The 22,328-nt window shown below is 60.5% G+C and overlaps 8 protein-coding genes and 2 non-coding genes across 10 annotated transcripts; 4 read left to right on the plus strand and 6 right to left on the minus strand.

The window, feature by feature from the left end:
• Positions 1–1,346: 1,346 nt before the first annotated feature.
• On the minus strand, positions 1,347–2,469 carry BXZ73DRAFT_102220 (uncharacterized protein; the record flags this gene model as incomplete). The annotated part of the gene is made up of 5 exons (XM_048015152.1): positions 1,347–1,629; positions 1,687–1,767; positions 1,827–1,924; positions 2,214–2,354; positions 2,407–2,469. The coding sequence occupies 5 exons, from the start codon at positions 2,467–2,469 to the stop codon at positions 1,347–1,349; spliced, it is 666 nt and encodes a 221-aa protein (XP_047877053.1).
• A 1,673-nt stretch (positions 2,470–4,142) lies between these two features.
• BXZ73DRAFT_3476 (kinase-like domain-containing protein) lies at positions 4,143–4,547 on the minus strand (the record flags this gene model as incomplete). Its single annotated transcript, XM_048017857.1, has 1 exon — positions 4,143–4,547. A coding segment is annotated over one exon (405 nt), but the record flags the coding sequence as incomplete, so codon positions are not given.
• Positions 4,548–5,878: 1,331 nt separating this feature from the next.
• Positions 5,879–7,097, plus strand: BXZ73DRAFT_48179 (SYF2-domain-containing protein; the record flags this gene model as incomplete). The annotated part of the gene is made up of 6 exons (XM_048020004.1): positions 5,879–6,064; positions 6,125–6,374; positions 6,445–6,629; positions 6,686–6,816; positions 6,869–6,965; positions 7,029–7,097. 6 exons carry the CDS (start codon positions 5,879–5,881, stop codon positions 7,095–7,097), a joined length of 918 nt encoding a protein of 305 aa, XP_047877055.1.
• Positions 7,098–7,375: 278 nt separating this feature from the next.
• On the plus strand, positions 7,376–9,662 carry BXZ73DRAFT_102223 (DNA repair protein endonuclease SAE2/CtIP C-terminus-domain-containing protein; the record flags this gene model as incomplete). Its single annotated transcript, XM_048015153.1, has 7 exons — positions 7,376–7,438; positions 7,510–8,275; positions 8,332–8,532; positions 8,586–8,708; positions 8,767–9,148; positions 9,199–9,340; positions 9,396–9,662. The coding sequence occupies 7 exons, from the start codon at positions 7,376–7,378 to the stop codon at positions 9,660–9,662; spliced, it is 1,944 nt and encodes a 647-aa protein (XP_047877056.1).
• Positions 9,663–10,868: 1,206 nt separating this feature from the next.
• BXZ73DRAFT_90505 (uncharacterized protein) lies at positions 10,869–11,785 on the minus strand (the record flags this gene model as incomplete). The annotated part of the gene is made up of 3 exons (XM_048025660.1): positions 10,869–10,939; positions 10,996–11,625; positions 11,755–11,785. The coding sequence occupies 3 exons, from the start codon at positions 11,783–11,785 to the stop codon at positions 10,869–10,871; spliced, it is 732 nt and encodes a 243-aa protein (XP_047877057.1).
• A 460-nt stretch (positions 11,786–12,245) lies between these two features.
• Positions 12,246–12,635, plus strand: BXZ73DRAFT_48138 (uncharacterized protein; the record flags this gene model as incomplete). The annotated part of the gene is made up of 2 exons (XM_048019997.1): positions 12,246–12,315; positions 12,361–12,635. Coding segments are annotated over 2 exons (345 nt in total), but the record flags the coding sequence as incomplete, so codon positions are not given.
• Positions 12,636–12,766: 131 nt separating this feature from the next.
• On the minus strand, positions 12,767–12,840 carry BXZ73DRAFT_t125. The gene has a single exon. It is a non-coding gene; the product is annotated as a tRNA-Ile (tRNA).
• A 281-nt stretch (positions 12,841–13,121) lies between these two features.
• BXZ73DRAFT_78219 (uncharacterized protein) lies at positions 13,122–13,881 on the minus strand (the record flags this gene model as incomplete). The annotated part of the gene is made up of 3 exons (XM_048022830.1): positions 13,122–13,264; positions 13,322–13,769; positions 13,825–13,881. 3 exons carry the CDS (start codon positions 13,879–13,881, stop codon positions 13,122–13,124), a joined length of 648 nt encoding a protein of 215 aa, XP_047877059.1.
• A 2,810-nt stretch (positions 13,882–16,691) lies between these two features.
• On the minus strand, positions 16,692–19,886 carry BXZ73DRAFT_102227 (uncharacterized protein; the record flags this gene model as incomplete). The annotated part of the gene is made up of 5 exons (XM_048015154.1): positions 16,692–17,410; positions 17,844–18,390; positions 18,445–18,669; positions 18,729–18,811; positions 18,944–19,886. The coding sequence occupies 5 exons, from the start codon at positions 19,884–19,886 to the stop codon at positions 16,692–16,694; spliced, it is 2,517 nt and encodes an 838-aa protein (XP_047877060.1).
• Positions 19,887–20,049: 163 nt separating this feature from the next.
• On the plus strand, positions 20,050–20,123 carry BXZ73DRAFT_t119. The gene has a single exon. It is a non-coding gene; the product is annotated as a tRNA-Ile (tRNA).
• The last annotated feature ends 2,205 nt before the right edge of the window (positions 20,124–22,328 follow it).

The raw sequence follows: 22,328 nt of genomic DNA on the forward strand, positions 1-22,328 counted from the left end.
TATGATAATCACCTCCTTCGGTATGGTCGCTTACAGGTAACATTATGCACTTGTCACCGGTTCGTTGTCTTTATTCTCTGGTTTCCTCGTTATGTATATGGACAAATTAGAACTGGGATGGACAGAACTGGTGATCTGAATCGAAAGAACGAGCATTGTACATAAGTGACCAGAACGTCATCAGACGAAGGCACTCGTGCACAAGTGGCTACAAGTGGCTGGTCTACTTTTGAGGCGTGCTCGGGTTGACGTTGAACCTTCAAGCTTCGACTCGGTTATCGCCTCAGCGTCGGACACAATTGCTCAGCGGCATGGTTCATGTGAGTCGCGGTCCTCCTCGTGGGTCGTATCCCACTTCTAGAGTCATCACTGGCAGCTTGAGGTCGTTTACTACGCTCTGTTTCCCCGCGCCGGCTGCCTGAGCCCGGCCCCAGTCAATGCACGCGTAGCGGCGTAATCATGTCGTCCCTTGCAGATCATCCCCGCCTCCAGGTCCCAGTCCTCAGGCCTCAGGCCTCAGGGCCTCACTAGCGCCTCACACAAGGCAAGGCACGACCGCCTGTGCCTTGGCTCTGCCACCCAAGTGGCGCTGCTGTGGTCAGACTAATGCGCGGATGGCGGTGCGTCTTGTCCTCCTTCCGGACTCTCGTTTGCCACGGGCGACGTTTTCCGGCGTGTTCCCACTCAACCCGTCCTTCGCCGTACGTGTTCCACTCCGGCACCGAAGAAGCCACCTATCGAGTCACCGGGTGGCAAACGCTGAGAACGAAACCCGCCCCACACGTCGCGGTGCACACGAAGCATGATGAACGAACGTTGGCTCGAGACCGAGTGACAGCGATCGTGCATTGAAGAGTGTAAGCGAAGGTCCGACTGCGTGTTCTAGTGCTAGTCTACGCCATGGCCGTACAGGTACATCGTGAAGAGGTCGTGTAGCGGTCGTCGTCGATCATAAGCGTCCGGCGGAGGCGCAGCAGGGCTCGCACGAGGCGAAGGGCACGACGCACCAACGGCCTTCAAAAACATAAGGCGGTGGGGAGACAGCAGAAGCAGAAGGGGGTTTACGGAGGCGGCGGGACCAGGTGGGAGGGTCGGAGAACACACGATCCTGTCCAACTCATTCATTCGTGGAGCACGATCTGAAATTCGGAGAGAGCGGAAAGCACAGCGAGACCGAGGGAGATACGTAGCCATAACGCAAAAGAGGTAGATGCACCGTAAGTGATGAGCTAGCGCTAGTGTGATGCGGAGCACGAGCACGCTAGCAAAGCAAGTTGTCCGACGCAGTCACAGGAAAGATGACAGAAGGCTGTGACGCGATCGCTGGCTCTGGGGCCCGAATCTCCTTAGAGGAGCATCGCCGAGAAGACGGTCGCGGCGACGCCGGCCGCAACCGAGAGCGCAGAAATAGGGAGCGACGACATCGCACCATTCTTACCGGCGGCAGCCGCGGATGCCGACGACGACGACGACGACTTGGTCGAGGTCGCGATCTTGGAACCAGTCGTCGACGCAGAAGCGGCGGTGGAGGCGCCGGCGGCACCGGTGGTCGAGCCGATGCCTGCGGAGCCGGCGCTGGAAACCAGCGCACCGACGGTGCTGTTGAACGTGCCAGTCATACCGGTAAGGCTAATGATGTTGCCGTCAATCAACATGCTCTGGCCGAAAACTGTGCAGAGTACATACGTAAACTTCGACGAGAACGACTGCTGCATGTAAGGGGCGTTGGTGGTCGACGTGAGGTTGAGCGAGTCGAAGCGGACAAAGCTAAGCGCACAAGGTTCAGTAAACAGGCGCCAAATTTGAACGGAGGCCATGCCACTCACTAGTACTGGCCGTTGGAGCCCATGGAGGCATCGGGGGTGAAGACAATCGAGCTGGTGGTCGCGACATCGACGCTGGGGGTGATCGACTGAAGGAGGACCTAAAAACAAGACGTGTCAGGTTCGGATCAGGCACTATCGCCGCGCATGCCTGCATCACGCCGCGCTGTACATCGGGTTTGACAAGGACAGGTTTCTCGTTCCCTTCGAAGAGCGCAGTCCCAAGACATCACAACGAGCAAGCCTACGTCGCAGTAAGACGCAGGCAGCCATCCCAGGCTCCGTAGTATGATGTCCCGCGGCCACGGTCAATAGACCCCAGGAGAGTTTTCTTGACGGAAACCATGCCTGCCACCATTCCTCAAACCAGAAAAGGTTGTTGATGCTCACCTGCGACGAGGAGGAGCCGACGTAGATGCCAACGCTGGCAGAGCCCCAGGAAGCGAGGGCAGGGTTGGTGCCGTCGTCATTCCACTGAATGGTCTGCTGGGTCCCAGCAGCCCACGAGGTAGCAGCGACGGGCGCGGTGATCTGTCCAGCATATATTAGCGCAGTTTCTTCGGACATACACAGGGCAACTCACGTAGATGGTCGCGAGCGAAGGGACGGCCGCGGCGGCGAGGACGAGGAAGGAAGCAGCACGCATTGTGATTGATTAGTAGAGGTTTTGTGGAGAGCGTCGAAGGAGCGGGTGGGTTAGAGAGTGGAAGGTGCGCTTAAAAGCAGCGGGGGACGGGAGGCCTGGCGGAGGGCGGGAGAGCTGAGGAGAGAGTCAAGACGATGTCGAGGACGAGTCGGTGGCCTGACGACCGATTTTGTACAGTTTCCGGCGGAGTTTCAATTCACCCGTGCCTGGGCCATTCCATCGACCCCGACTCCGAGCAAGCGCGTTCGCCGATCGCAATTTCTGGCGGCGGTGACGGGCGGTCGCTCGCCGTCCTGGCTCGTCCCGCAGCGTGCGCGCGGCCAGAGAGGCCGTGCGACAGGCACCATGGTTCTGCACGCCGCCCACCTCGCAACACGAGCTGCGCTCACAAACCGAGTGTATTAGAACGACCACGACAAATCGACGGAGAGACAACCCATCTGAACGAAAGACACATGGCCCGGAGCCGCGCCACCATGCCGCAGCCAAGAATACTTGCTCGCATACTCCGCCCTGGGCCGTTCGCCAGTGAATCAGGACACTAGCCGCCGCAGCGCACGCCCAATCGAGCGCGCCGTCAAGCGGCGCTTGCCTGCCGCCGCGCCAGATCCATTCGCACTGCGCGCGGGACCATCCGCGTCTAGGGCCGCGGCGCTCCTGCCCGTCGTCGCCGTCGCCGCCGCCGCCGTGTCTCGGCGGTCGGCCATCGTCGCGAGGAGCGCGATAGCGATCTCCTCCTCGAACGCCCATCGTCCGGTCCCCCGACTCGTCGAGTGGCGCCGAGGATTGCGCGCCTCAGGAGCTGCGGCCCAGTCAATGATGCTGGGGCGCGACACGGACAGCCGTTTCCGGAGGTCGAGAATCTTGAACGCTTTCCGAAGGTCGCACACCACACTCCTTCGGCGGAGCGGCGGCGGCGCTCCACATCCTGCGGCGTCTTGATCGCCCAGAATGTTCGGAGAGGTCGGACAGCTGAGGGATTCGAGCCGAAGAGAGGAGAGATCGCACACGAAATTGACGGTTGGCCCAGAGGATACGGAGTTGATACAGCTGAAGTTTGATGGAGACATGTAACCGGCGAGACAGGGGGTATAAGAGATGGATTGTGACGACGGGAAGCTAGGAATGGTCGGAAGAATGGCCAACGTCCATTCGGGGAAGGACGGAAGGGAGGACTCCATGTCGGCATCAGCATGCGCTTGGGTGCCACAAATGTCGATATTCGATGAGTCTTCTTCTGAAGGATGTAGGCGATTAATAGCCTCCCCTTCCCCGTTACTGGTAGCGTATGGAATGTGGACCATGTCGTCACCACAGCTGGTCGCGTCTAGCCGACTGTCTTCGCTATCTTCACCACTGTATGCGCGCAAGTCTAAACGAACGTCATCTTCGACTTCTGGTACGAACTCCACGGTGAATGGAGGGTACGCCTGTGCCGCAATGTCGTCCCACAGGTCTTGTAGAGGATAGAGAAAGGGATGTTCCTTCGCCGCAGATCCATGCAGTCGTTCATCTGGGTCTCGAGCCAACAACTGAACCAAGCATCAGCAAAGTCCACAGACTAGACGAAGTGGCAAACGCACCGCTTCAGTGAAGTCGTCGAATTCCAGACAATGCGCCTCTTCCTCCCGCCTCCACGCGCGCTCGCTCGACGCGTCTTGCTCCAGCCGAGCGTCGCCCAGGGCAAGCTCGCGCAGCATCACGCCAAGACTGTAAAAGTCGACGCGCTCGTCGTACACGAGCACACTCCGGTCGGCCGCCCCCGGGGGTGCGTCCAGGATCTCGGGGGCCGCGTACCGCCTGGTGAAGGACAGTTGGTCGTTCGCGCTTAGCAGGATGGGCCTGAATTTGCACTCCGGGTCCGTGTAACGAGAACTCCCCCAGGCTGCGTTGCTCGAGAAGTCGATGCTCTGGCTCTGGGCGACGGTGTGGGAAGACGGCGCGAGGTCGCATCTGGGCATAAAGTGTGCAGAGCCGAAGTCGGTGATGACAGCGTGCCCGTCTGCGGAGACGAGGATGTTCGCAGGTTTGATGTCCTGGTGGACGATGCCGAGAGAGTGGAGGAACAGTAGTCCAAGAATGAGCTCGGCGGCGAGGAGATGCATAGGAGAGACGCCGTCGTCATAGAGTGTTGTAACCGCGCAACTGGAAGGAAACGCTGCAGGCAAGGAGACGGAGTTCGAAAGAGGGACAGCGCCGTCAAGGGGCACTGGGATTCGCAATTGCTGCTTAAAAGCAGAATGGCTCAGAGCCCCCATATGGCGTTCCTGTACGCAGAGCGTCCCTGTCAATGAAAGGCTTCGGGGAACATGTTGTGTGCACTCTCACCAGAACGATGAATATATGCGCCTTTGTTTGGAAGGTATCGTAAAATGTTTGGAGAAAAGTGGACCCGTTGCAGAGGGAAGTACCACCAGCGAGCATACGCAGGACGCGGATCTCAGACCTGACCTCGTGTGCGTCGTCTCTAGACATCCCCTTCTTGTTGAGGACCTTGACTGCCACATATGCCGAAGGGATCCCAAGAGCAGACATGTCTGCGAGCATGACCTTCCCGTAGCCGCCGCGGCCCAGAGTGCCGTGGAATCTGAGCGTGGACAAGGGATCGGGGGCTGAGCAAAATGGTCGACCGCCAGATTGCGAAGTAATCGGATACGAGACATGGGCTGGCGTACAGTCGGAAAAGACCTCCGGCAAGCCAGATAGATTGTTTTCGACTCCGTGTCTTGAAGGGGCCGGAGATGATCTGAGTGGTGCAGGGGCGTCCGATCCGTCTCGCCAAGAACAGTCAGGGAATCCGAAGGAGCTGAAGATGTAGCTAGAAGTATCCCCATGGGAGAAGTTTGCCGTCTGCAAGGACTGAGGATATTGAGGAGAGATGAACGATGGGGGACAAGGCCAGTGATCTCGGAGACAGTCCAGGCCGTCCGATCGGGAGTCGGTAAGGGAGAGAAAGTCTGAAGACCGCGCTAGTAGGATAGGAAGAGATCCTTGAGAGGATACAGCTGGCTGCGGCGCTTTCGACGACCGCTCTGCCCGAACGGGCTCGTTTGATCGAGTTTCCATGCGCGCTTGTCCGGGGATTCCCAAGTCCAATTTACGCGAGTACCAGACGAAGACCACCGAAGGAGGGTAGATAATCTGACAAGGCAGTCCTTCAGCCAGGAAAGAGGTGCCTGAGACAAGGAGATGCGAGTGCCACTAGAGGCGAAACCACCGAGATGAAGACGAAGAGAAAGGTTGTGCAGGGCCGTCGGCGTTCAAACCCAGTTTCCAAGTCGGGAGATTACATAATCCTTCCGTTTGGGCCAGCGCTAAGCGACGCGTGCCACAGGTTGTGCTGAACTTGCCCCACTCGTCCCTCAACTCTTCTCACTCTCTTCCGTTTTACCAAACCCTGCTTCTTGCGATGTCTACCGGGCCGTCGACCTCCAAAGCCGCCGAAACCCTTCAAAATGTGGCTCAAGCCGCCGACGAGTTCGTCGACAACATGAACCCCGGCACGGAAGACGACGCCGGAGAACAGGAGGCTGAAGGAGACGAGAACACGATGGAAGCTCGGAAGAAGAAGCTCGAGGAGCTGAGGAAGCGCATGGTGTGTCCTTTATATCCATTGTGACTTCAGCCACACATCCTCACCCGGTTATCCGAGCAGAGGTCGTCCGCACAGGCCAACCGAGCCTCCGTAGTTGAGGAGTCAGCGAAGGCGAGGATCACCGCCCGCGAAGCAGCGCGGATGGAGAGGCAACGCAAGCTTGCGGAGACGTTGAGGCAGAAGGCGGACGCGGAGGATCGTGGGGAGGACGTTGAACGGCAGAAGAATTGGGAGTACACCATCGAGGAGAACGATGAGTGGGAGAAGAAACAGGCGCGGAAGGCAAGGAGAGCAGACTTCTCGTTTAACGGTGAGTACCGCTCTGGAACCTCAGTCTGGCCCGACATGTACGAGAGACGTGTTCCTCATCTTCCGCATAGACGACGCCGATGCTGCGCGACGGAGATACAAGAAGGACCTTGACCACATCAAACCCGACCTGGAGAGCTACAACCGGCAAAAAGAGGTTGCACTTGGGTTGGCTCCAGGGACGCTTTCAAAACCTGGCGCTGCTAGCGGGTCGTCTGCCGTGACCAAATTCGACCCGTCCGGCGGGGCATTACAGGTATGCATCTCATGTTTATGCTATCTTCCTGTTCTGAGCTCATTGTCATGTACCAGGCTGCGCCCACGAGCTTGCAGCAACAGCTAGCAGCAGAGAATTTGTACCGTGATGCGAACAGCTTACTGTATGCGGACAATAAGCCCAGTGAAGACGCTATTGATCGAGTCATTGGCAAGATCAACAAGGAGTACGTCTTTTCACCGGTCGTTGTGATGCCGAGAGCTCATCTGGCCCTACAGCGTTGACAAGAAGAGCAAGTTCTCACGTAAGCGTCACAATGAGGATGAGGGCGACATCACGTATATCAACGAACGGAATCGTGTGTTCAACAAGAAGGTAAGGAGCACCGTCATGTCTACAGACACGAGAAACATTATTGACTTAACTTCCCTACGACAGATCGCTCGATACTATGACAAGTACACCACTGAGATCCGTGCTAGCTTCGAGCGCGGGACCGCTCTTTAGCATGAGTATGCTATATCTCAGATGTTGTCATCTGTACCGGACATCGGATGTACTCGTAGATGCTTTTGTATTCTAATTTATTGTACGTGAGCAAGTAATCGATGTTGTCGCAAGCCCAAAACGATCACGTGCCTCTTGTTGAACGCGACATTGTGCGGGACAGTGAGCGCGTATATCTTTGTCTTTGTCCTCAGCCACATACATCCCCCCTCTACTCGACAACTGTCCAGTGCTACCACAATTTATCCATATCACGCTACCTGTTCCCCCCTCTCTGCATGCGCAAGACAGCCCACAAGGATGCTTCCGGCAATGAGTCCGCTCGCCTCTTGGAAACGAAGGTATGTCTATCCTCGAGTCTGTGAATGCATGACGCACTCCTCGCACATACATCCCCTGATGCATTTTTCAGATGAACAACCTCCGTTGGGCCAATAACGATCTCAACAAGCAAGTCTTCGCCGCCATCCAACGCGGTCATCGCCTCGCGGGCAAGCTCGGCTACCGAGACCTAGAAGAGGCCGAAGCCGCCTTGGCAACCCAGCTCCCCGAGGCGCAGCAGAGCCAGCTCGAAGAGTTATCTCAGCTTCCTTCGGACGAGCTCGCCGAACATGTACAGGCGTTGCAGGCCGAACTCCTAAGCCATGTCCAGCTGAGCAAGGCGACACTTGAAGCCCTCGGAGATGCCTTGAAGGCGCTCATGGACCTACGCGCGGAGAACGAGAGGTTGGTTCAGACGCTGGATGCCGAGAGGAGGGAAAGGAGAGCCAGTCGTAGTGAGGATGAGGTAAACTTTGGTCCATCCACCACGTCCACGGAGAACCCCGCGTCGCTCGCGTACGCTCGGGCAGAGCTCGCTGCTCTGCAAGACAAGTACGCTTGTCTTTTACGGGCCAAGGAAGCTGCGGAAAAGAAACATGCAGAGGACTACAAGCGGTGGAAAGAGTTCAAGCAATGGCTTTTCGACGAGAAGATGAAGATCCTGGAACGCCCCTCCAAGCGCAGGAAGTTCAGTCACGGAGAAGATGATGAAGGCGATGGCAAGACAAATGCAGGCCCTTCCCGTTCTAAGGTCCGGTCCCCTCGTTCGGCCAAGATCCTAAAAGGAGTTGGCAACGTAAAGCGGAAGCTAGCCCTTGATGGGGTCCCTTTATCGGACATCGACTCGCTGCCTCCTGGTGAGCTTCGCATGTCTTACAGGTATACACAGTCTGATCGAGTGTTCCGTTCGCAGCATCTATACCTCCTGCCCCCTGGCCAACCGTATTGACGTCCCGAGACCTGAACACGGTCCCCTCAAACACTGCCATTATGCTAGCCTCGCCGGAGATCAGGACCGTCATCATGGTGCCTCCGCTCGAGGCCTCGGAAAGTGTTGAGAGTATATGCGACAATCCCGTGCTCGGGTCGTCGCAAACTGAACCAGATCTTGAGCGTAGGTTGAATGCACATCTCATTGCTATATGCACGCTCAATCGCCCCTCTCAGCGGTGTCTTTCCTCTATCCATCCTTGCAAGAGATCGCCCGCAGATCATTGACCATCCCTCGCAAACGTTCCCGTCTCGACGCCTTCGATCAAGAGCCATCAGACACCGAGCTCGAGTCTCAAGGTGAGAACCGTCCACTTCAAGTGGATTGACGTATCTCACGGCCTCGTGTTATTTACAGCGCCAAGTTTCCTTCTCCCGTCACAAATTGTACCCATCACACCTGCGCAAATGGCAGATGCGACACCCAGGCCTGACGCACCGCCATTACCTGCGGCTCAGCTGATGACGCCTGAGACGCTCCCTCGCCTTCAAGGCCCTGGGAGGCGTGTCAGCAAGGCTCCCGGTCAGGCCGCCCTTGTCATCTCCTCGCCGTCGTCATCGTCCGACCCTCCAAGCACGCCTACATCGCGTCGTTCGAAGAAAGCGAAAGAGCGTGCTGTAGAGAACGACGAGAACGCGGCCACATCTCCTGAATCACATCCAGGTCCTTCCGGCAGCAAGAACCGTCCTGCGGATTATTCGGCGTACAAAGGGCGTGGTCGTTACGCCGCCTTGAACAAGTGCGTTTTATTCTCACACCGTGTCCTTCCTTTGCTTACTGCGTGCTTAGGGCGGATAAGGAGACGATCAATGCGAAGTTCGAAATCGATCCCGCGCGGAACAACGGCGTCGGGTACCAGTTCGACGAGGTAGTGCGCGACAAGGAGCGTCGCAGGCAGATGCACGGGCACGACTGCGAGTGTTGCCGCGATGTACGTCTTCCCATGCTTCTTGCGCTCCCTGCTGATCTGGGTTGGCAACTCTTAGTATTACGCGGCTCTCAAGCCTCCTCCCCCGCGTCTGCAAGCCCCAATGTGGCGATCTCCGTCGTCGTCGCCCGTCAAGCCCGTGGCAGAGGCTAGCACGCACAAGCAGACGGTGTCGCGACATCGCGCGACATGGGCGCGCGCGAAGACGCCGCCCGGGTACTGGAACATCGGCTTCCCGGACACGCAGGAGGTCGCAGCGCTGAACGCCGAGGCAAACCGCATGCATGCGGAGAAGCGCGCGGCCGTGGCGGACGAAGCTGAGTAAGTCTGCGTTCTTCCTTCAAGATGTGTCCGTGCATAACTGACGAGCGTTGTGGCAGACGGGGTGGCAAGTATCGGAAACGAGGTTAGAGGACGGGGGACTGCTTTGGTTTATGCTCGCTCCTATCGTTATGCTTCATCATGCTCTATGCACGCTTACAGCTCTATATTGCATCATCTATCGCGCCACATATCTGCGGGCGAAGTTCGGAAGAAGGGCCGGTGTGGGAGAGTCGTTGGACGTAAACGACGCGTCCTTGGCTCGAGCTCTCCTGTCGCTCATCCCCGCGGTCCTCCGAACGATGCAAGGCTCATCCGATGTGGGTTCGCGATACATTCCGGCCAAAACCCGCGAACCCATCATCGACGTACTCGAAGAGCCGTAGGACTTCAAAGCAATCGCCAGGTGCATCCGCGTCTGCTGGGATTCACTACCTACATCTCTGGCGCGAAGTCCACATCACCAGCTACTCCCGTCAACAGGCACTGCCACTCGCTCGGACGCAACCCAGAGGTTCGAACGCTAGTCCATGCCGTATATGCCATTCCCCAGATGTGGGAGTGCTTCTCCGCAGCCCCCGCGTGGCGCCGCACGGGAAGCAGTTCGCTGCGGCACTACCCCCCTCACGGACACCTCATCCTATGCTTGGTTTCCAAAGGGGACGCGGCCCATTGGTTACTCGCCCTGGAGGCTTTCAATACCAGCTTTCAGAGGACGGCTCTCGCATCATCGCCTTTGAGGGATGGGAACGCACTGTCTTCGGTGCGGTTATGGGTGCCATAGTGTCCAGATTTTCGCGCACCACATCCGACGATCGGTTTGCTTTTTCAACGGATTGCAAGATGGCGCCGCTCCACAATATCTAGACACTCGAGGATGGAATCCTGGAGCGTAGACGCCAACGTGAAGCTAGGTCTCAGCAGGGGAATACAGTGGTGACCAAGATCTCGAGATATTCCACGGCGATCGCATCTGCATGGGACAACGGACGGTCTCATTCCATGGTATCGAGGAGCTACTTTCAATCAAAGCGGTAGATACGTTCGTAGGTGGCGTTGGATTCCTCCATAAGACGAGGTCGAGAGGGCATGTTCACTTGACATCGATGACAACGCAGCGCCGTGATGGTTTTGGGGATGTTGTACAAGCGAGTTCGCGGAAGATGGAGAACATGTCGATCGATTGGGTGCAAGATATCTAGATAGCACCCTATGTACGCAGCCACGCCGTCTTTGCCAGCTTTTTCTGCTTCTTCTGTTCCCTGAACCGCTCCTTCGCCCCTAGAATCAGTACGCTACAAAGAACGGTTACCACTGCCCCGACGGGAGAGACTCACCAGGTCCTTCTTGGCGGCCCTTCCGCTTCTTGCTTTCCTCCTCCTGCGCCTCCTCGAGCTTGCGCTGCTCGACCTCCCGCTCCCACGCGTTCACGTCGAAGTAGAACTCGTTCATCCGCTTCGCGCGCTCGTACTCGGACAGGTGCGTCGGGTCCCGCCCGTCCGGGCGCGTGAACGCCCCCGTGCGGGCGTTGAACTTGGCCGTGTATGTACCCGCCCCAGGCGCCGCGCCCGCCGCGGCGAGGGACGGATCGAGGTGGGCGAGTGCGGAATCGATGCCCTGCGCGGCTGCGGCCGCGTAGACGTCGTAGCCGCCTGCAGCCCCAGCCGACGACGACGACGACGACGACGACGCACCCTCGGTCTCGGCGGTGTCTTGCGCCCCGGTCGCGGCAGACGGCCCCGCCTCCGCGGAGGGCTGGAGCGGGTTCGTCCAGGTGGTCTCGTGCGTCACCGAGTTGTAGAAGTAGTACGCATTGTGGGCCGGCGACCAGACTGCCTGCCAGTCCTGGGGCGACGGGGTGGTAGAGGTTGAGGAGGACGCTGATTCGTGAACATCAGCAGGAGTGGCGGCGGAGGCCGCGTCCTCGGCGCCGGGCGCATGCGTTTCAGGCAAGTCCGTAGGGTGACCTGGAGAGCAGGTTCCGATTCTTCGTGCCCAGATGGCGAGCGGGGTGCGGGGGACGTGGGAGCAAGAACGGGGGACGGTGGACGGGACATGGAAGGCGGGGAGCAAGGCGCTTCGAAGCCGCCACAGACCTTGCCATCGTCTTGCCCACCACCTTGCCATCGACCCCGCCCGTGCGTCGTGCTTCTCACAGCGACGACAGACTCTGCCGAATGCCGCGCTCAGATCCTTGAAGAGTAACCCCGCCCGGAACTGATAGCCATGCACAGGTGCGCACGACCACCGCGGCTCCGGCGCAAGACGCTGACCCCGCTCGCTGCTGCAGACGACGGCGGTACCCCATATACCAGCGTTCACAGCCCGATTGCCTCGACGACGTCGTCCGACATGGCCTCTCCAGACCGCCCGGGCCACATCCTACTGCCCCCGCCACTCCGCTCGGCGATGGAGAGCAAGCCAGGCCCAACAGTACCGACCCGCTCGTCGCCACGCAGGGCTGCACGCACGATGTTTCCTTTGACACACTCTAAACCCCGCAGGCGAGCATGTTCTCCTACCCACTCCCCGTGTAGAGTGAGGGCTACGCCCGTACACGGAGAGCGGGACACAGGCGCTGGAGTAGTGCCCCCACGGCCTCATCCAGGACGGCGACGAACTCGTCGTCTTCCGCGGCATCGACCCGGACGACTTCGGTGCGTCCAGCTTCAGCCCCACTCTCGTTATTGCATCTGCCGCAGCGGACAAGGACTACGACCTGTACCGCGACGACGCGCGCGAGCTCGTACACTCCATCCAGGAGAAGTGCGTCGAGTACGACCCGGAACGGAAGCTCTCCATCATCGTCGAGTACATCGCCTGCAAGGTCACCTGGACCATCCACCGGCATATCGCGCTCTACCGTCCCGACTCGCTCATCGTCGGCACCCACGGCCAGCGGAGCGTCGTGTCCGCCTGGGCGGCGCGTTTGGGGCTTTGTGTTCTCGCCAACAATATTGAATGCTGTTGTGCCTAGTGTTTTCGTGGTCGATCACTTGGAATGGGGCGGATGTTTCACTGGGGAAATTTGCGGAAGTCACTGGCAGCACATTCCTCGCAGACCAAAAGCATGTATACCGCATCGCAAAAAAGGTTACACACTCAAAATGGCCAACGCCGGGGTCGAACCGACGACCTTGGCGTTATTAGCACCACGCTCTAACCAACTGAGCTAGTCGGCCGTTATCCTACCGTGTTAAATTTATGTTTATATATCAGTTGTGCCTTGCAATCATTCTGTTGAGGTATGCCTGCCTAGAGGGGTTTATGGGGATTCGTGCTTGTGTAAATGTTGAGAACACGATATGTGTGTAGAGTATCAGTCCCTGTTGAAACCCCGACATTTTCAGGAGCAGAGAAGGGGTTTGACGCAGCGTATCAATCCTACAGACAGACCCTACCTGTTTGTTTTATTCCCGTTTTACGCCCTCGAGGACCAAGCCCTATGGTGACCCGTGTCGCGTTAAAGACGTTCCGACGCCCACCGTCGCTCGACATTCCGTCCACGGCGGGCCATCTTTTCCAGCGCCGCCCTAACATGGGGCACGAGCTCCGTGTAGGGCATCCGGTGCAGCTCCGGGCTGATCTTGCACACGTACGTCCAGCCTGCACGGCGCACGCGTGAGCGCGCAGCATGCAGAGAACACGCAGAGAGCGACGCACCAGCCAAGACCCATCGGTGCCTCGCGCGCTCCTCGTCTAAGATCAGACGCGGCCCGTCGTCGGTCCCGTTTATGACGTCCGCCCCGCGCGTGACGACGAGCGCGCACGCGGTCTTGAGCCGGCGGAGGGCGTCCCGCTGGTAGAACCGGACGCCGAGCAGCTTGTGCACGGTGGACGCGAGCGGCATGTGGACCACGCTGGGGTCGTCCGCGTCCTCGCGCAGGGTGTTCGGGCTGATGAGGTGGGACGGGGGCGGTTTGTAGAGGAGGCCGGTGGGGATGGCTCTCATCATGAACGCGGGGGTTGTGAAGGATGGGAAGTCCGCCACGATGCGGTCGCCGTTCGGATGTCGCAAGAGGGGATGAGAGGGGTCGCACACCGACGAGGGTTTAGGCAGCGTACGATCGAAGGCCCATCTCCCAAGCTCTCCGGGGCTTCTCCTTCTGAACTGCGGGATATGCTCAAAGGATGCGCAGAAAGTGAGTGGAGAGGACAGGACGTACGCTCACAGAGAGCCTGGCTGGAGGCAGGTTCGCGAGTTCAGTAAGCCTCATCGTCATTGCCACAAGCCTTGTTGTTCTCCGGGTAGGGCATTGCCGGCGAGGACAATTCTTTGAGGTCCAGGCAAGCTGGAGGGTGGATGCAAGACAAGGTGTGACATGACGAACTTGCGCCTGTGTTAGTGTGTGACATTACTTGTTGATATAGTGACACATGTCACAAACGCATGCAAGTTTCCTTCGAATTCGTTCATCATCAGCTAATCGTACGTATTCACCCATCCAGCAACGTACCATGACAGACATGCGTATTCATCTACCTCACCACCACGCAATATATGATTGTCCAAATATTGGGCACATGGCAGGCATATCGTACATACAGTGAGCCCGTTTGCTACTATCGTGGTCGGACCAAGGTCGGACTCAGCACACGTCGTACGACGGCCCGTAGCACGGGTGTGGGCGACATGTCCCCAAACCGTTTAGGTTCTTCGGTGATTGTCTGAGACACATAGTAAGAGTTCACGAAAGTTCCTCTTTCTGACGACGAGCACAGGGTCGATGAGGAATCAGAGACAGGAGTCAGGACGGTGGAGAGCTCGGAGGATCGCCCTGAGAAAGTCGCCGAGCTCACAAAGACTTGAAGTTACTGGCAGACCTGTTATTACGGAAGATCTCAGAACTGAGCGGTGCAGTACGATGAACCAAGCATGCCAACCTATTACTAAGCGTCCCGATTGCAGTCTTCATACACCAGCGTCCTGCCTCCCTCGAGGCTGGTGATCTGCTGTATTCCACGGATGAGGGCGGCCTGGATCCTCCTTTGTCGTTCGCGTGCTTGATATGGATGTCAAAGGTGGTTCCGTAGTCGATGCTTTCTGCCCGCATTTTGAACTGCACGGCGCGATTGGCGCCCATGGACTCGGGCGACAAATGGTTCCTCATCAACCATACGCTGCCGTCGGGGCCAGATCAACCCGGGGCCGAGCGGACGGGTTCTGAAGCTCCCATAGAGGAGCTGCGTCGTCGTCCAGTCGCTCTCGCAAAGTCGTGACAATCTGATCGATGGCTTCTTTAGATTGAGACATGCTTCACGGACAGAATGGTGAATCAGCTCTGGTTCGCATTCAAAAAGCGTAGCACTACTTGAGCTGTACGAACAATGGACGAAGTTGCGACAGGAGGTGAAGGAGGAGTTGACGCCGGTGGTACACGATGCTGAAGCGCTGACCGTCTGACTCTACGGATCGCGATAGGCTAAACCCGGGCTGAAAGGACTCGGATTTCTTCCCTTAATAAGTACCCAGTCACCCCAGAAGGTCAGAAGCATTCAACTGCACCACGGGTCGCACGACGTCAGATAACTCTAACCATTGTACCTAGCGCGAGGAGCACGAAGACCGTAGTGGTCACGAGAAGCCCACTAGACAAGTATATATTACCTAAAAGCGTTGCCCGAATTTCCTGCATTCGGACTAGGCACCGGACCGCAAGCAGACCCAGCGCGCCGTCCGTGCACTCGGCCTACAACTGCACGCACCTGGGCACCCTCGACACTTGATCTCATCCCCTTTGATCCAGCGCACGTACCACCGTATCGGCCACGGCTGCCTTTTGTCCTCAAACGCACGATGGCAGAACTGTTGATCGAGTCGTCATATCCTCCGCAACGGCCGTCACAATGAAAAACTCACTGCCAGAAACGTATCACAGTCTTGTCCGAAGCAGTACATGTCGAACGCGTACGGGTCAAGTGGTGGTTCGTCTTCTACCATAAACCGAGTGAAGGGGATCTTGATACGACCCTGCTTGCCAGGTCCGAGAGGGAGCATTCGGGAACGTTCGAAGTCGATAATGTACGGTCGATGGCGCACGATGTCTTTCACAGGCTCGTCACCACGTGCCCACATGACGTTTTCATGGCAGAAGTCCTGTAGTTAAGGTCGATATTAGCCGCCATGACTGTGTGCGCTGCCGTACGGTCACATACGCAATGTGCAATCTTTGAGAATGCAGGTACTGAATTGCCTGTGGTCACTCGATGGCAACGATCAGCAGTAGTACTCGTCTGAACACCAACACTGCGTACCTCCAGAACTTGATCGAGACTGGTGAGACTTCTGCTCCATGACATGAACCTTGGAGAGAGTTCAAACTGGTCTCTTAGATATGGCAGCAAAATGAATGGGGGATCGTGATCGTCGACAATGTCGCAGGGAAGGGTATATCTGCTCGACGCGGGGTCTTCTTGCAGTCGACGGTAGATAGCAGCCTCGTTACGGTGGAAGTCCCGCATGAGCCCCAACGGATGGCACATGGGAGATTTCGCCACCCAAATTGGATGAATTTCTCTGCGTGAGACGTATAGCTTCCTCTGCAGGTGCTCGTAAGCCTTCCGAAGCGGTTGGGTGACACATCACAGTACCCACAGGGCGATAATCGTTCATATAAAACGTGATGCCTCGTGAAGTTATCGCTGGGTGTGTTGATAACCATACCGGAAGAATTTCGTCGAAGTCGTTCTCTTCAGAGTTCATAAAGGTGAGATCTTGTCGTGCACTGTGCCACCGAGTAACCACCACTGGTTGCAAGGACCGCGTGTGTCGAGGGAAAGGGACCAAGTTTGACAGGCGCCGGCGTAGTTCGTGCAAGCGCCTCAATATCACACAGGTCACCTGTGACAAGTCACTCGCGTGTTCAAGACGTCTCGACCCAATCTCGACCACCTGGTCAGGCTGCTCGGAAACCAATTGGCACGAAGGAAAAAAAAACTTGGGGTATCATCCATATTGCAGCATGCATCTTCGTACACGTTCAAATCCTCGTCGAGCACAGAAACAAACAGATAGCACGATAGCACTCCTCCTTCAACTCTTCGTCGCCCTCGCCCGCGTCGCCCTCGCCCGCGTCGCCGGCATCGGGATGCCCGACCCTGCGGCAGCATCAGCACTCGCCTTGCCCGCAGCCTTCGTCGCCCGCGTCGTCTTCCCCGCCTTAGCTTTCGCAGCACCCTTGGGAGGTTCCTCCGCATCGTCGTTCGACTCCGGGGTGTTCTCCTTGTCCTCAGGGACTTCAGCCTCCACCGCTGGCGCCGTTGCCGCCGCCCTTCCGCGTGTAGGCCCACGCGGGAGCTTCGACGCCGCAGCCGCGGTCCCGCGCTTGGCTCGTGCCCCGCGGGCAGCGGCTGCAGAGCCTTCGCCTTGGCTCTGGCTGCTCGGGACCCCCTCTTCCTCCGGCTCCTGCTTGACCTTGCTCCGCGTCCCGCGCTTCACCGTCTTCGCCGCCGGGAGCGAGTCCAGCGGGTCCTCGTCCGAGCCGTCGTGCACCGCGGCCTCGACTTCGATCGGCTTCGCGCGCGTTCCGCGCCTGGCGGGCGCGGTGGTGGTGGTAGGGGTCTTCGCACGGGTCTTCCGCGCGGGCTTGGACGGCGGCTCGACGATGTCCTCGGACTGGGAGGCGGCCGAGGAGTCTGTCGCTTGGCGGGTGCGCCGTCCGCGCGTGGGGGCGGCGGTGGCCTCCTCCTCCTCGTCCGTCTTGGGCTCGATCGGGCGGGCTCTGCAGCCTTGGCGCGGGTGGGGCGCGGGATCTGCTGGTTGTGGGTCAGTTGCGCTGCATACAACGAGCGTGCGGGAGAAAACGTACCCCTCCGACGGTGCCGTCGGCGGTGCGCGCCCTGGTCCTGCGAGTGTCGCGGGCGTCGTCGGACTCGTCCGGCACATGCGACGGCGCGCGCGTCGCCTTTGCCGGGGCGGACTGCGGCACCGGGGTGCGTCGGGTCGTCCGCCTGGGAGCAGGGGTCTTCTTCGGCCGACTGCTGCGCGCAGGAAGCTCCGCGACGACCTCCTCCTTCTCCCCTCTTCCTCCTCCTCCTGTTCGTGTGCCTCTTCCTGGGTTTCAGGCTCGGGTTGAGGCGGAGACTGAGCGCGGTAATCCACCGGGGTCGCCATCATGTCCTGCAGGCCCTCCATCCGCGGCGTCTCCGCCGATGGCACCCGCTGCGTGCGGAACATCTCGCGCACGCCCGTCATCGCAGGTGTACCCGCCGTCGCCGCAGGGCGGGCGAAGACGTGCCGCAGGTCGCCCATGTGCGGGGTGCTCGGGCCCGCTGCTGTCCTCCTGCTCTTCCTCTGCGTCGTCGGCCTCGGCCTCGGCGTCCTCCTCCTCGATGAGGATCCGCGACGGGCGGTGGGTGCCGGCGTGGTTCGGCGCGAGGAGAGAGAAGCCGCCGTCGCGCTTGCGCGGGCTCAGGCTCAGGCTCTGCCTGCCGAGGCTCTGGCGCTGCTTCACGCCCTCGACCATCTGCTTCATGCGCGCGAGGAGCACGGCGGTGTCCTCTTTCTCTTCGTCTTTGGTCGACGAGGACGGTTTGGGTGCTGTGGGTGCGGGGGACTCGTCCGAGGCGGCACTTGGTGCGTGCGAGCCTGGGGCGGAGTCAGCCGCCGCTGCGAAGTTGGGCGAGGGGAGCGGGGCGAGAGAGGGGAAGAGCGTGCGGCGCGAGCCGGGCGTTTGGCCCTTGAAAAAGTGGTCTGGGGTAGCAAGCGCGGAGCGTCTGCGGGCACGGATAGCCTGCGGAACGAGGTTCAGTACGAGGCGAGTTTCAGACCGCAGAGGGAGGCGTACCTCGCGTTCCTCGTCGGTAACTTTCTCCTTTGTGGGAGACTTGGGCACATGGAGGGAGGACGAAGCCGTGCTCGACTTGCTCTCGTTGTCCTCTTCTTTGACAGTGACAGGTATTTGTATCTCGTTGACCTTCCATGGGGTGATGACGCGAACCCGGCGTGGTCCGGAGTCGGCGGCGGCGCCCGGGCCAAGGGAGAGGCGGGGATGTTGGGAGTTCCTTGGGATCTGGGGCGACATGAATCGGCCCAAGGGTCGACGGGTTCCTCATTCTCATCTTCGTGCACTTCCTCGTCAGCGTAGTCGTCCCCATGCTCGTCTTGCTCGTTAAATTCTTCGTCTTCATCCATCTCCATGTCCTCTTCCACGTCTTCAGGATAGTCTTGCAAGCCATCTCCTCAAGCACGGGCTCTTCTTCCTCTCCTTGGGCTGCTTCCATGAGAACGACGCCAGCCGCAACAGAAGCGAGACTCACCTCACGGAAAGACCCCTGAACGCCCACCCCAGCCATCCCTGACCATATCCAAACTCTTCCGCCAGCTGCTCGGCTGCGGCTGGCCATTGGGCCCATCGAGCTCTTGGATCTCATCGTCGCCCTCCTCCGCAATCGCCGCAATAACGTCCTCGACCTCCTCCGCCTCCATCTCCTCCTGCATCTGCGCCTCGCGCTGGTACGCCACGCGCTGCGCCGAGCGCACGAGCACCGCGCGGTGCAGCGACGGCCGCGGCCGGCGCACCGGCGTCGCGGGCGGGTGCTGCAGCACCACGGGTGGCAGCGGCAGCGGAAGACTCGACCGCTCCTCCTCCTCTTCCTCGACCTCGTCGAGGATCACGAGGTCCCGGTCCTCCTCGACGACGCGCGGGGTGTCGCTGTGGACGAGGACGATGTCCTCCGCCGCCCCGCGCGCGAACGGCGTGCGCAGCGGCGACTGCAGCACCCGCAGGTTCTCCAGCGGGTCGTGGCTCGGGCGCGGGGTGAACACGTGCGCGCTCGCGATCATCGAGAGGCGGAGGGCGCGGCGCGGGCCCGCGGGCGTGGCGGGGAGCGGGGCGCCGCCGCGCGTGGGGGTGTCGACGCGCGCGGGGCGGAGGTGCTTCGGGGGGTAGAGGAAGCGGAAGCGCTTCCGGTGGACCTCGAGCACGGCGTGGTTCGGGAGCGGGACGGTCGTCGGGCCCGGGGCGGTGGCTGCGGCGGGGAAGAGCGGCTCGTCGTCGAGGAGGACGCCGTTCGTGCCGAGGACGACGAGGAAGGCCTTGCGGTCGATGAAGGTGATCTTGGCGTGGAGGGAGGAGACGGCGGGGTAGTAAAGGCGGAGGGAGCAGGACTGGTCGCGGCCGATGGTGATTTCTTCGTCGTCGATAGGGTAGGCGGTGACGACGGAGTCTTGCGCACCGCTGCGAAGGAGGCAGAGGGCGCCGAGGCGTCCCATATCGCTGGCGTCCATGTCTCGCGTCGGTCGGCGTTGATCGAGTTCGTGGTCAGAGGAGAGTAGCTCGGACTCGAAGAAGCAACTTGAACATCGGCCAAACGCGCTCTCTGTGTCCACGTGATCGTGACTGAAGCATCACAACACTGAATATATTGTGTATTAATTAAGGGACGTTGTCGGCCGACTAGCTCAGTTGGTTAGAGCGTGGTGCTAATAACGCCAAGGTCGTCGGTTCGACCCCGGCGTTGGCCAGTCTTTATGGGGCAGGCTATTTTTTATCTCTGAAAGAGGATCCTCGTGAGTCGTGACTGGTAGATGATGCTCTGCAAGAGGCTTCTAGCTGTCGCACGATTGCATCCTCCTTGACCTCGTACCACCACCATCCCCACAGCGTCTATCCCCTCCCCCCGGACGTTCCACCTATCCCTCAGTACGATGTCGCCCTACCCGAAGAAAGGTAAGGGCAAAAAGAAAGCCACCACCCCGGTCGACAACCACACGACCTGGGAGGACGAAGACGGTGAAGTCTACGGCGCCACCTCCACTGACATTGCCGCCGCGCTCGTCGACGAGCGGCAGCTCTCCACCCTCCTCCGCTACCTGGTCCGCACCATCATTCGTGTTGGTGGGTACACCGGGCCCTACGTCGACGCGGCCGCGGCCGACTACGACTCCCACCTCGCCTCCGTTGGGTCCAAGCACTCCAACGGAGCCTTCAACGCCCTCACCACAACGTACACCACGCTGTGCGACGTGGTCTCCGAAGCCATGCGCGAGACCATCTGCTACACCCGGGAGCGCGCCGCCGTGGCGGCCACCCCCACCTCCCCCCCTGTCTCCGGTGAGGCCATGGACACCACCCCGGTCGACAACCCCTCCCCCACGCCCCTCCCCGCCCCTCCCCTCCAGGCGGCGCCTCCGGCCCTCCCCCCGCCTGCCCCCGCCCTCGAGGCTGCCCCCGTGGTCGCCCCCGTGCCCCCCGTTCACACGCCTGCTGCGTCCACCGGCGTCGCGGCCCTTCCAGCCAGGCCCTTCGGGGCCCCGACCCAGCCTGCCCCCGGCCCTGCGGCCCCGGCCAGCGTCCCCGCGCCCACATGGGCAACGGTTGCACGCGCCGGCGCCAAGAGGAAGGGGAAGGGGGTAACCGGCGCGGCCCGCAAGGGTTCCGTCGCGCGCCCCGCGGCAGCCGCCGCTCCCGCGGCCCCTGCCCCGCCCCCCGCCACCGCTCCCGTCGCCCCGGCCAAGGCCGCGCCGACGGCGCTCCAGAACACGCTGGCTGCGCTCCGCCGCCGCCGCCCAGCCAGGTCTGCCCGGCTGGTCTACCTCCACGCCGCCCACGACCTCACCCACGCCCCCGTGTGGTCGAGCGACGCCAAGGCCCTCGAGGTCCTCCGCCGGGCCGTCGACTTCAAGATCGACCGCCTCTCCTCCAACCCCGCGCGCACGCGGTGGACGGTCGTCCCCGCGATCTGCCCCCGTGACGCCCCCATGTCGTGGGACGCCCAGGCCTCCGCCCTCGCGGACGCCCTCGGCCGCCTCCTCAACAACCCCCTGCGCGCCTCCCGGTACGTCAACCGGGTGTCGGTGCTGTACCACCATGTCGAGTGCTCCGCGCTCGACGACGCCGGCGTCCCCGTCGCCCTCTCCCCCTTCGACGTCCTCCGGGACGCCGTTCACCGCTCTGGTGACACCGCGTGGTCCGACGGCTGCGCGACGCTCCCCGACACCACCACCTCCGTCCGCTGGGGCCCCCACGCCGCGGACGCCACCACCGCCACGCTCTTCGTCGACGTCGTTGACGACGAGGACTACAAGACGCTGCGCGCCCTCAACGGGTCGCGGCTTCTCTTCGACATCGGCCCGCGCGCGTGCACCCTCGCGCGCGTGCCCGACTGCCCCATCCAGTGCTCGAACTGCCAGCAGTTCGGGCACGCGGCCGTCCGTTGCCGTGCGCCCCCGGCGTGCGGTTTCTGCGCCGGCCCGCACCACACCCACCACCATGAGGCGCTCGCAAAGCGCCCGGGCCCCACCGTCCACGTGGCGAAATGCGTGGTGTGCGCGGGAGCGCACCCCTCGTACTCCCCCACTTGCCCCCGCCGCCGGCCGAAGAACGGCGCGCGGGCGGCTCAGACCTCGCCCCCCAAGCCGCCCGCCTCAAAAGCGTGAGCGGCTTGCGAAGTACGGGGTGCCTTCCGACCTCCTGACGGGTGCAACAGCGGACGGGCCGCGACCGATCGAAGGGGGCCGCCGGGATCTATCGGATAACCAAGGAGGGGCACTCAGGTACGGGGGCCAAGAAGCGCACGAACTTTTTTCTCGGCGGACTTTGGTTTCGGAACACGCGCGCTCGCATCAGGGGGTGCCGGGCGCCTTCGGCCCGAGGGTTGAAGTCCGCAACTGCCTACGAGCGCGGTCCCGTGCCCACGCGGGCGTCAAACGAACGCGGGATAGTACCTT

This window comes from Epithele typhae (assembly GCF_022376455.1).
Source record: "Epithele typhae strain CBS 203.58 chromosome Unknown BXZ73scaffold_30, whole genome shotgun sequence".
Classification (NCBI taxonomy): domain Eukaryota; kingdom Fungi; phylum Basidiomycota; class Agaricomycetes; order Polyporales; family Epitheliaceae; genus Epithele; species Epithele typhae.